Genomic DNA, 13,460 nt, shown 5'->3' on the forward strand with positions numbered 1-13,460 from the left:
CCTCAGGAAAACAAAGCTGGAGCTGGGAGTTTTGGTGTTTTGTTTTGGGGTTGTTTTTTTTTTTTTTTTTTTTTTTGGTTTCTTTTGATGTGAAACAAAAGCCTGACGTTATGCAAAGAGGTTCTCCCCAGAGGGGCATCTACCAGAGTTGTAGCTCAGTGAAGATCTAGCCTGAGTAGGAGAGTATCTTCTAAATTTTCTCAGGGATTGGTCCAAGGAATACGAGAGGATGAATCTTAGTAGTCCCGACCTGTGCAGTGGGCTGATGTGACTAGATTGGGAATACAGCCACAGTCTTTTTCACATAGGTTTCTCTGTCCCCTCCCGTAGGTGGATCACTTGGATAAGAATGGGCAGTGTGCCTTGGTCCACGCTGCACTCCGAGGTCATCTGGAGGTTGTCAAGTTTTTGATTCAGTGTGACTGGACAATGGCGGGCCAGCAGCAAGGGGTGTTTAAGAAGAGCCATGCCATCCAGCAGGCCCTCATTGCTGCAGCCAGCATGGGTTATACTGAGGTAAGAAAGCGGATAAGGTTTGGGGGTTTTTTTCAAGCTATGTATTGAAGGACCTAGGAAACCAGGAAAAAGGGGTTGCATTATTATAAAATTGCCAGCCTAGGGCTTCCCTGGTGGCGCAGTGGTTAGGAATCCACCTGCCAGTGCGGGGAACACGGGTTCAAGCCCTGGTCCGGGAAGATTCCACATGCCGCGGAGCAACTAAGCCCGTGTGCCACAGCTACTGAGCCTGCGCTCTAGAGCCTGCGAGCCACAACTACTGAGCCCGTGTGCTGCAACTACTGAAGCCCACGCGCCTGGAGCCTGTGCTCCGCAACAAGAGAAGCCACCTCAATGAAAAGCCCGCACACCGCAACGAAGAGAAGCCCCCGCTCACTGCAACTAGAGAAAGCCCGCGCACAGCAACAAAGACCCAACGCAGCCAAAAATAAATTAAAAAAAAAAATTTGTTAGCCTAATTAATGTGAATTAGGTTTTTGGTCATTGATCTGAGGAGTAGGGAGATTCCAGGGTACCTAGAATTATGTTGGAAAGGACCTCGGGAATTATCTAATCTGATTCCTCCCCATCTTTCCACCCCTATTTAACAGACAATGACACTAGGCTCAGGGGGATTATTTTTTGACCTGTGTTCACATGGGTAGGCAGAGTGGAATGGAAAGGGCACAACAGTTGGAATCTCAGAAGGACCAGGTTTGAGGCCCAGCTTTCCTACTCATTAGCTCTGGACCTTGGGCAATATACCTAATCTCTTAGAACCTTAGTTTCCCACCAGTAAAGTGAGGCTAATAAATTGTTTTTTACAAGGTTGATATGAGATGTAAACTGTTCAACACTGTGCAGATGGTACTTTTGCTAATTTATTTATTAATGAAAGTAATAATACAGTGGCAAAATATGTGGAATTGGTAGTGTTCTAGGAAATGTGTAACAGCCAGCTCTGGGGAGGGGAGTGGAGTGGAACGGAAGTGTGTGTGTGTGTGTGTGTGTGTGTGCACATACAGACTTAAATTTATTATAAATTTTACTGATATTTAAAAAAATGTTGCACACAGTTTACAAATAATAATGAATTGTGTAATACTCTTAATTGAATGCTTTTGTTGATTTTTGCTAAACGTATATCCGTACCCAACCTGTGGTTACAACTCAACCATGGTTTGATAAATGAAGTTGCACCCCTATTTGCTCTTTTCCCAATAATTTTGTCATTAAATCTGATGTGCGATCTACTGTTAAATTACTTCTCATCCTCATACAAATTATATTCATTAAACTGGAACCCCTTTTAGCTTTAGCAGTAAATCAAATCCTCATTTACAAAGTTTGCCAATTTCCAGGGTATAAGTACCCCCACCATGGCTGATTTCAAGCTGCCAGTGTGACGTCACCGAACACAAGGTTTCAAAGAGATGCCCAGGAGCACACCATTATATAGAATTTCCACCATACAGATACAGCAAATATAAATAACCTGAAGAGCATAGGTAATAGTAAAATGTAATTAAATAATTAAGAAGTTATAACATTTGATATTTTAACCTTTTTTAATTTAATTTCTTTAATTGTTATTTAATTTTTAATAAACATCTTTGTTTACTGACTGGCTTGCAAAATTCCGAAAATTTAACAGTCTGCTTTCATGGGCCAGTACAAGTTGGCTCGCCAACTGAAGCTTGAGATGCTTCAGTGACACAGCTACCCCATCAGCTGACCTGACGTATCACCAAGGGAATATTAAGTAAAATTGGAATTTTTATTATCTGTAGAAGGTTTTTTAGCTCTCTCTACAGTGAAATTCCTGGAAACAGAGCTGTCACTTTCCTTTGTGGTTAGCAGCCGTTCTCCTTTTATTATCCGCAAACAGTCCTTGTAATTCCAAGAGGAAAAAAGAAGATAATAGCTCCACTCTGAAAAACTACAGGCCCTCAGTTTTCTCCATATTTATTTTCTGGGTTTTGTTTATTGATTTTTTTCCTGTTTATTTCTTGGTAGCATTTTTATTAGGAGGATGAGGGTTTGCTTTTTTAACTCAAATGTGTTAAATATGTGATTTTTAAAAGTCACATGCTATGTAAGTTAATTGTGTTCAAGGGAAACATGTAAACTGTACCTGGTAGAACAAATGCTCATCATGGCAGCTTTGGGTTTTTAGGTGAGGACAGTCAGTTCTGATTCCTTTTGTGTGCAAGAGAGAGCGTGACCCTTGGGTATCCGGGTTATCTTCCAAACCTCACAGGCTAGTATCAGTAGTATAGTTTTCCACCTGACCTTTGAGCTGACACAGCTTCTTGTTTCAGATTGTCTCCTACCTACTTGATCTTCCAGAAAAAGATGAGGAAGAGGTGGAACGAGCACAGATCAACAGCTTTGACAGTCTCTGGGGAGAGACAGGTACCTCCTGTGGACATCTCTCTCTTCTCTGTGAACGTGTCATGTCTGTGTGGAGATATTCTCTGCATCTCACACCCTGATTTTTTTCTCTGCCAGACCAAAGGTGGCCATCTCTGTCTTATGGCTATTGTGTTGGAGACTGATTCAGCCAAAGGAAAAGTCACAAGTTTCCTCCTTTCAATCCTCTTTCCCTTTGGGTGCTCCATGCCATTAGCCCCAGAGTCTTCTTTCAGACAAACCTTCCCCCGCCCTTGTTTCCAAATATTTTAAAAGACTGGAAGTTTCCTTACAATGTGCCAAACCATAGCAGAAAAGAGTTGTCAACTTTTTTTCCCTGTGATCCTTATAGCAGTTAGGAATAAATATTTCTCCTGTAGCTATAAACCAAGAAGTTAAATTTTTATCGACACCTCTGGCTTACTGAACCAAGTGTTAGCATGGCGGAGTGATCCTGACATGGTTAAACTGATACGTCATGAGTACAGTTGCTATCAGGATGCAAAATGAAGGTCCCCCCTGTAGGGCACAGCCCTGCGTAGTCTCTCACGATCCGCAGCAAAGCCATTTCTGTATTGCTTGGTACTTACTCCACAAACAGAAGCCTCTTCCTTGTGGCCTTTGCAGGAAATGATTGTTGTCTTTCCCCCAAGTCTAAACTGGAACATCTGGAAAAACATTAGTAACCTTTTATGTGTTTATGAAACCAGGGCAGTAAAAACTGTAGAGTCACCACAGATATGTGTCGTGTTTGCCAGGATAAGTAGACCAACGTTGAGATGGCCGATTTTAGGGAGAGCATTTTACTAAACAAGAAGGGGGTATGCTTTGGTTAGGGTCAGAATGTTATTAAAAATGAGAAGATGCTTGAATTCACTTAAAATGTATAATTACCTATTGAACTGTGATGTTTCCACACATGGCAGTAATCTTGTATAGGTTTCATGGCTTCTTTAACATCGTGTAGAATGGTCCAGAGCTCAGGAATTTGCTTCTCAAACAATCCCTCCCTCTGTCAGAGCCAAAGGGAGCAGATGCCGGGCAGCTGCAGCTTAAGAGCCCATGACAGATTAAAGGAAAATGTGCAGCTGGCAACAGCTGCTGTCTCTGGGGCCCCACCCTGAGGGAAGCCAGAGGACAGACTGAGGAGAAGGGGCTGGCCAGGTCGCCAGCAGTTGTGGAGTGTGCATCCTGAGACCTGGAGCTGCAGGAGAGACATGATGGTTTACATCCCGTCAGCACAGCCTCCCCGGCACAGCCCCTCCGTCCCTCCCAGAGTCTCCTGTTGCCAGGCCACCCGCGTGCAACCCTAACCCTAACTGGGGGGCGCAACAAAAAGTAGTGGCCCGATGGCGTTAGTGGACAGCAATTACAAGACTAACAATCATAGTGATGAATATCACACACGTCCTAGTGCTGTCCTTGAAAGAATTCCTTAAAAATGTTGAAGAAGGGTGTGAACTAAGTGGAAGACTTATTTTTATTGGTATGAATTTCTTATTAGAATAAAACTTTACAGCCTCAGGACTTTTAAAAGATTTCCTGCTTTAAAGTGTGCAATAAAGTTTGTTACATTAATTTTCTTACATACATACCGTATCTCAAGATTGTAAAAAAAATCAAAGTTTCATGTCAGTTTGCTTGTAGTCAGAATTGTGTTGTGTTTAATTTTATATTTATATGAATTAATTTCAGCATTATGAACATAAGACGTTATTTAAATGAGTTAGAATGAAATACATTTGTAATATAATTTATAGAGCTATAAAAAGTTATTTGACTTCAGAAAAATTTCTGGGAAATAATATCTTTGCTATGTTAAAAAATGTCCCTACAACTCACCACTAGTGTAGAGTAGACTCTGAGTTGCTTTTCTGTCTATAGTGATGGACTTACCAAGTACACGTTTCTTTTTAACTTACAGCACATAATCATTTAAAATTTATAATGACTCATTGAATTGTGATGTTTCCTCCAATGGCAAAATCTTATACAGGTTTCCCTTGCATAGAGAATGAAGGTCTGTGACCTGCAGCCAGCTGGTTAGGGTCTCGTATCTGCAACCCTGGCCTAAACAACCCAGTTTTTACTTAGGGAAAATATGATGGTAATGATGTTTCCAACAATTTGTATCATTTACTCTATTAAATCCAAAACACCAGTAACTATAAGAAACTATATAACCATTATTTTATGTGCCATTCCAAAAAAAAACCAGAAAGAAAAACCCTCTGCCTATAAAACTGACACAGTTCTTTATTATCACATCGATTATAAGATGCAACCTGACTTTGAGATGTTAAAAATGCAGAGGGAAGAAAGTACATCTTAGAATCAATGAAATATATCTTAGCATATAGTGAAATATTTATTGAGATGTAATTTTTACATATCAGATTTTCTAAAAGCAGGTCACTGGAATATCCTGGTTGTCTTCGCCCTCCTTTTATGGCCTTTTTGTCCTTCCAAAGAGCACCTTCCTACATCGAGCTTTCACCGTCTGGCTGACCCCCTCCCATTCTGCAGGGTTTTCACAGATTTCTTATGGAACACAGAAATCTGTATTCCAACACAGAAGGAAGGCAATTAAGATGACAAGATTCACCAATCCCTCCTCTCCTTTGTCTTACAGCTATAGAACAGAACCAGCATTAAAAGCTTCTAGCAACTCTGGAGAGCCTGAGCCATCCATGGCCCAAAAGTAGCGAAAATTCAGAAAATAAACAAGATACCATTAATTCATGCCTTCATCATCTTTTGTCTAGATTATTGCAACCACTTCCTAGCTGATCTTGTCTCTGGCCTCACCCTTTTGTGATTTATCTCCCAGACTTCAGCCAGAGTGATCTCTCTAATCCACAATCTGTCCATGTCACTTTCCTGCTTACCACCCTTCATTGACCACCTGTAACATTAATGTAGCATAAAAAGGGACTTCCCTGGTGGGGCAGTGGTTACGACTCCACGCTCCCAATGCAGGGGGCCCAGGTTCGATCCCTGGTCGGGGAACTAAGATCCCACATGCTGTGTGATGCGGCCAAAAAAAAAAAAAGGTAGCATAAAAAGACTGTCATGATCTCTAGCATCATCTGTTGCCTGTCTCCTCCAGTAGGAGTAAACGTGCCGTTCCCCACCTCAGTGCCTTTATACGTGCTCTCCCTGTGCCTAGAATGCCTCCCTGTTGTCGTTGCCTATAAGTCTCCTATTTCTCTTTCAGCATCTGGTTTAGATTGTCATCTCTTCCTGGAGACCTTCTCAGACGTTTCTTCCTCTGTGCCACCTCCAGACAACCCCCGTGGACTTATCTCTGTTGTGCTTATCACACTGTATAGTAATGTATTTGTTTGTCTGTTATCCTTATTCAACCCTGAGTTCCTTGAGAGCCGACAGTATCTGACAAAATAGCTCTATAAATGTTTAACTAATTAATGTTGTTTTGGATAGCAGTGATCAGTATATGTCTTCCCCACCCACCTGCATCCCATCGGTCTTCCATGACCTGTCTGTGCTGTACACTGTCAAGGTTGAGAAGAGATAAAAGAACCATTTGCTTCTCTGCATTCTATTTAGCATCAGCATCCCAGCGAAGCCGACTTTGGCTTTTTGATCAACTCTGAGCTGTATCCTATCTGTTTCTTCAAGCTCCTTAGCTGTTTCCCTTTGAAAAAGGACCATTTATTTCAGATAATCTCATCAGATGCTGACACGCTAGGGAACGAATTCTGTTACTGGTCTCTTAGGAAGAGAGATTTGGCTCCAAACTGTTAACGTTTGCTCTAAGAATCAGTTTGTTGTTTTACAGAACTGGCTTTGCCTTATTCGTCTCACTTTCAAAAAGTTTTAACGGTTTTTGATAAGAACTATATAAAATCCAGCCAAAGCAACTCCTTGCTCTTGGATTTTGAAAAGTACAGATCCAATTTTCCATAGTTGTGTTGTTCTGAGATGAAGTTGGCCAGCTGTGTTAATGACCATGTCCAGATATCAGCTGGAGATTCCTGCCAAATTACATCATAACCTAAGTAACAGAGATGATACAACAAAGAAAAAGGCCAAATGGAACATTCCCTCTCATATAAACATGTTGTCCAGTGGGTTGAGATGGGCCAGCCCCCAGCAACATGACTCCAGGTTAGAGCAGACAGTATATAAGTTTAGCTTTCAGGATGGGCACTGCTTGTGAATTTTTATCTGTGTTCTGTGAACTAGCATCATTGACGAGAGGCTTGATTCTGAAATACTGTCTGTATTTTCTCCAGAGTGCTATAAATTCTTGCGTGAAAAAGAATGTATTTGCACACACACACACACACACACACACCCCACGCCATACACAAGACATTGAAAGGGAGGCTTGCTGCATCCCTGCCCCCTGGTAGCTACTTTAAACTTGGGAGAGTTAGAAATTTTCCAAACCCTTTGTTTTATGTACCAACGAGGTGATTCTTATGGTCCCTAACAAGTGTCTAACCCAGTCAAGTTCTTTCTTTTTCCCCAGCTTGACTGAGATATAATTGACATACAACATTGTGTAAGTTTAATGTATACAATGTGATGATTGCCAGTCAAATTCTTAAGCTACTCTTGTGTTCTGACCCAAGAACTAAAGTTGTTTTTTTTTTTTCCCTGAACTATTAGAAATGTGAACTTGGAAAAGAGGGAAAATCACTTTGATTTAAAGAACGAGAGACAAACTTCTCGATCAAGTAAACAATCAAACCCATCAATACTTGTAACTTATCCATTCGGAACTTGGAAATGACCCTCACCTCAGATAGGATGAAGCCTCTGCCCTTCTGTGAGAACAGGATGGAAATGCCTATGTTAAGAGTTCCAAAAAATAAAATGAAAAATACACATAAGACAAGGCCTAGATACATCTAGTTTAAGATCTTCTAAAATTGCCACATTTTCCTTCATAAGCCCTTTCTATCCTTGAAGAAGGAAAAGATTACTTTGAAGGTTTATATCAGTGGAAATTACAGGTAGTTTTAGTTTTGCATATGAGTCAGTTGTGGGTAAATTTGGCCAAGCTCAAAGACAAAATGCCTTAATTTGCACTTAAATGAAAAAAATCACAAGTGACCATTTGATTTGATTTTCAGTTGCTTCCCTGATTAGATACCAACATTTGCAAACTGAAATATCTGCACCTGCCATGTACTATCTTCCTCTGGTTTGTCACTGGAGTAGGTGGCCACAGCGAAGGAAGGACCTGCTGACTACCACATCTGTTTTTCAAGTCTGTGTGGGGAAAAAGGTCTCCATACTCTTTCTTTAAAAGCATAACTCCTGCCATTTTCTAACAGTGTTTACCATCTTCCCTACCTTCATCCATTTAAAACACTGAGTGTACACATTTGAGATCCCTGGTTAAGAAACAAATACATATTTGTTCAAATATGAACTTAGTAGGAAGTATATTGACAAATTCCTCTTACTGCTATTGAAACAGTACTCAAAAGGATGAAATAAGCACTCTTAGAATCCTGTGTATCAGAGATCATAAACAATGGACAGTAGCACAGAAGGAAGAATGTTTATGTTTCTTCCTGCTGTGTGTCCTTTATCCTCACTATAGCTGTGCTTTATCTGTGACTCCATTATCCTGTATTCAGAAGAAAAGAGCCTTTGTCACACTCCTCTCATCTTTAAGACTATTACTTTGAACAGTTTTGACCCTCCTATGAAAATGGTCACCCATGTACTAGAAACTTCTGTCCCAACTGATGAAAAAAAAGAAAACTGGCCCAAGGCTCTTAGACTGCAATTTCTTTTTTTTTTTACATTTTTTAATATATTTTTATTGTAAATACTCCCTTAAAAGCAATCCAGGAAACTGTCATTTAAGAAATCAACAAAATTAAGACTGCAATTTCTGACTGGTTCTCTGAGTTTAAGGGCCCAGGAGTAGAAATTGGCCAGAGGTGGTTCCTAGCTAACTCTAAAAGACCGTAGTCTGCAAAGACCCTTCTCTCTGCATTCTTACCCATGCACATACCAGTAAAAGGTTTGTAGCTGGGACGAGGTACCAAAAAAGAGAGGGATTAAAAGCAGAGAAGATAGTCTGGGTAGGAAACATGAAACCAAGTAAGTTTGCTCAAAGGTGATTTTTTCAATAAAATTATTATAATTGTCTCCATATATGTAAGCCCTTTTATTTTTCTTTGAAAATTTCCTTCATGGCAGAAGTAGCCAAAATCATCATTCTTGGAGATAAAGTAGCAATTACATTCATCAAACAGAGGTGTGCCGCCCTGCTTACCCTAGAGGGCTGGAGAAGGCAAGACCCCCTGTGCTCATTCTGTGCCCTCTGCCCTTAGCCCTGACAGCTGCAGCCGGAAGGGGCAAACTGGAGGTGTGTCGTCTACTCCTGGAACAGGGGGCAGCAGTGGCCCAGCCAAACCGCCGAGGGGCAGTGCCCTTATTCAGCACCGTTCGCCAAGGCCACTGGCAGGTAAGCATGTAGCTACTTCCAGTGCCCCAGGCAGGGGTGAGTTCTGGGTGGGAACTTTTTTTTTTTTTTTTAACATCTTTATTGGAGTATAATTGCTTTACAGTGGTGTGTTAGTTTCTGCTTTATAACAAAGTGAATCAGTTATACATATACATATGTCCCCATATCTCCTCCCTCTTGCATCTCCCTCCCTCCCACCCTCCCTATCCCACCCCTCTAGGTGGTCACAAAGCACCGAGCTGATCTCCCTGTGCTGTGCGGCTGCTTCCCACTAGCTATCTATTTTACATTTGGTAGTGTATATATGTCCATGCCACTCTCTCACTTTGTCACAGCTTACCCTTCCCCCTCCCCGTGTCCTCAAGTCCATGCTCTAGTAGGTCTGTGTCTTTATTCCCATCTTACCCCTAGGTTCTTCATGACCTTTTTTTTTCTTTTTCCTTAGATTCCATATATATGTGTTAGCATACAGTATTTGTTTTTCTCTTTCTGACTTACTTCACTCTGTATGACAGACTCTGGGTCCATCCACCTCACTACAAATAACTCAATTTTGTTTCTTTTTATGGCTGAGTAATATTCCATTGTATATATGTGCCACATCATCTTTATCCATTCATCTGTTGATGGACACTTAGGTTGCTTCCATGTCCTGGCTATTGTAAATAGAGCTGCAGTGAACATTTTGGTACATGACTCTTTTCGAATTATGGTTTTCTCAGGGTATATGCCCAGTAGTGGGATTGCTGGGTCATATGGTAGTTCTATTTTTAGTTTTTTAAGGAACCTCTATACTGTTCTCCATAGTGGCTGTATCAGTTTACATTCCTGGGTGGGAACTTCTCAAGCAGAGAGCAAAAAAATCACAAAATTTGGGTTATCCAGCAGTCACTGGGTTTGAAGACTTGGGCCTCTGTTATTAATATTCTGGTTAATTGAGAATACATCAGAAAATTAACATTCATACATTCTATATAATACAGATCATTCCCAATGATCTGTATCATATAGAAGGACTAGCTACTTTTGGCCTGGTGGTGCAGCAACCTCCTTCTCACACTTCACAACATCCCCAGGGTCTCTGGAAGGTTCAAACCTCAACAGATCCCTGCTAACCACTTACAGCAGGTGTGCCTCAGACTTGCAAAAAGAAAATGTGGTATTTGTAAATTCTAGTTATGTGATCTTTCCAGATGTTTGGATAAACGCTAATTTATATATTTAGGGTGGAAAAAAAAAGTATATTGGTTATAATCTTTGAAAATGTTTAAGTAGGAAAAAAGTCCTAGGAGCCAAACAGTGCTAAAGAGTTATCAGAGGCTGTATTCTGTATTTACTGTATTCTGCTCAGTTGTAAATATTCACTGCAGGCAGGTTTGCAACCCCTGGAGGCCAGTAAAATGGCACTGACATAGGTGTTGGCACTTCCATCATGGGGTTGTTTAGTCTACATCTTGGCCTTTGTTATCTTGAATTCTTTTTTACTGAGTGGCTGAGTCGGACGTTTAGAGTTGAGTTCTTCTCATTTGGCTGTCCCTGAGACAGTCAGAGATCGAATCCCATGGTACTAGACCACGCAGGGGGTTCTTGCAGTGGAAAGTTTCTTTAGAGGTGACTAGCAGGGGGTTCTCACAGTGTGGGGGAGGGCGTGCGTGTGTCTGCTCAGCAGCGCTTCCTGGCTGATGGGTCCCTGCTTCTCTGCACCTGCAGATTGTTGATCTTTTACTCACCCATGGAGCTGATGTCAACATGGCGGACAAGCAGGGCCGTACTCCCCTGATGATGGCAGCTTCCGAAGGCCACCTGGGAACTGTGGACTTTCTCCTTGCTCAAGGTCAGTCCTACAATGCCAGAGCTTGATGATCAGTGCCCATAACAACCCAAGGAACTCATGATTTGCAGGGATGGATTCCAAGAGGAGTTGAGAATGGCTATTCTCAAGCCAGTTGGTTAGAAAATGAAAGTCCGTCTCCTCTCTTCTCATATACAGTGGGACCCTTCTAATCTGATATTCTCTATTTCTTTATGGCTTGAGGGGTTTTGGTATCCTAATCAAATTTACATAATCTAAGCTCTTTAATCTCCCAACTTTGATTTTTTTTAATGTACACTCAATAAATGTTCATCTTCCAGGGATCGTATTTTGACTTGATCAATTGTTTTGTAAGCCTGCACAACTAATATTTTTCTTGTATCCTAAGGAGGCAAATGGAAGTTGAAATGATTGTTGACCATGGGACCCTATTTGAGGAATCAGGGTATTATTACCCTCCTATTGTAATAAATTCCTTTTGACATTTACCAACATTCATATATTCCTGGTGAATGGGAAATAAGTTAAAGGAGATTGTGGTCATACTATCCAAAGCATTCCCTTTAATGGCTCCGACCTCAGTCATCTATACAGAATAGTAGTGAGTGACAGGGGAACGAACCTCTGTAGTAGAAAAGCTCCAGTCACTGGTGACTCTGCAGTACCATCTAGTGGAGCTCGAGCATTTGCATCAAGCAGGAGGTGGTGTGACTGTGACCAGCTTTTACTCCATTCCAGCAAGCCTCCCCTATGAGTAAACGGGATCTTCTCATCTATAATTAATATCCACAGGTGCACACACTTCAAGAAAAACAAGCTCCTGCAAATCGTGCCCAGGCTGGAGCAGCTGAAGGGTAGTTGATTTAGGAAGAAGACAAGGTTTCTTCTTCTAAGATTTCAAACTACAACTCAGTCAGAGACTTACTGGATCTTTAGCTCTCTCCTGCAAAGATTTGTTTCCACAACCTTAGACTCACAAAACTGGGTCAGAATCAGAGAACTGTTTTCCCCGTGTACAGAGTGGTTCTTGCCTCCCCAATACAAGCCACCAAACAAACCTGGTTTCATGGTATCTATCCTTCTGCTAAGAGGGGGCTGGAGGAGCAAGGGAGATACGCCTAGCTCCTCAGGATAAAACATGGCAGGAGTAAATGTCCCAGAACAACCTGAGTCTACTGGAAAAGGCAGGACCCCTTCACCACAGATAAGCTGTAGATGACTGCACACAGTCTGCCGTGAGCCCGTAGAAGCTCATCAGACACAGATCCCAGACATGTGTTCCCTTTACGCTGCAGGCATTCTGGTCTCCGGTCTTGTTACCGTTTCATTCTTTCACACTTAAATCAGAGAGTTTCTCTCAATCAACAAATCCTACCCAAGTTTATTTAGCCTACGTTATCCGCAAAACACTATGCTAGGAACTGAGTGATTTTTTAAAATAAATACACTACAATCCATGTCTTCAAAGGGTCTATAATCTGGCAAGGAGGGGATAAAACAAAGATAAGGAACTACCTTAAAAAGCAGAGAATCCTAAGTACTCTGATGATAAAGGTATTTGAGTTAGAACAGGACAGACTTTGAAATTTGAATGGGAAAAATGTTCTATATTCAGGGAGAGGACGTAATGTAAATGAAAGGTCAGAGAGGAGAAACAGTACACAACAGGTTTGGGGAAATATGCAAGCTGTCCAGTGACGTACATGAGGACTGTTGGGAAATAAAATTGGAAATGTATGTGGAAAGGAATTGAAAAGGAGCAGATTAAAAGAGTTTGGAAAAAAAAAAAAGAAAAAGAAAAAAAAAAAAGAGTTTGGACTTATCTGAAGGCAGTAGGGAGCCTTTCAAGATTTTTAAAAAGGGAATCAGTGCCAGAGTTGCACTTTAAAAAAAGAAAAAAGAAAAATCACTTTGGCAGTGATGTGAATAGTAGAGTTGATGAAGGGATTATAGTGGACCTGGGGATCAATTAGGAAGCCATTGTCATTGAGTAGATGAGAGGTAATGCCGAATCCAGGTGCAGTAGCTGTTAGAACAGGAGGGCCAAGTGCAAAAAAGATTTTGGATATAAGGGTTGATTACATGCAGGTCGTAAGGACAGGTGAGTTGACGGTAACTCCAAAGTTCTAAAATGGATGTTTGGGAGAACTGTGATTCTGTTAACTGTCCGGAGAAGAAAAGAGAGAAGAGGAAGATTTCAAATTGAATTTTCAGAGGAAATTGAATACCTGGGTTTTTTTCATATGTATCTCCTTTTAATTTCTTAAATTCCAGCTTCCCTTA

The 13,460-nt window shown here is 41.1% G+C and overlaps 1 protein-coding gene across 1 annotated transcript in view; it reads left to right on the forward strand.

Annotated features, from left to right (window-relative positions):
• The window catches only part of TANC2 (tetratricopeptide repeat, ankyrin repeat and coiled-coil containing 2), a 349,573-nt gene that overhangs the window by 315,485 nt on the left and 20,628 nt on the right, over window positions 1-13,460 (forward strand). Inside the window, exons 18-21 of the mRNA XM_022589090.3 lie at window positions 331-516; window positions 2,817-2,910; window positions 9,231-9,364; window positions 11,075-11,198. Of these exons, the coding sequence (XP_022444798.1) occupies window positions 331-516; window positions 2,817-2,910; window positions 9,231-9,364; window positions 11,075-11,198 (538 nt within the window). The remainder of the gene's footprint in view (window positions 1-330; window positions 517-2,816; window positions 2,911-9,230; window positions 9,365-11,074; window positions 11,199-13,460) is intronic.

This window comes from Delphinapterus leucas, chromosome 19 (genome assembly GCF_059928025.1).
Source record: "Delphinapterus leucas isolate spDelLeu-1000000601 "Yukka" chromosome 19, BTC_Dleu_Yukka2, whole genome shotgun sequence".
Classification (NCBI taxonomy): Eukaryota; Metazoa; Chordata; class Mammalia; order Artiodactyla; family Monodontidae; genus Delphinapterus; species Delphinapterus leucas.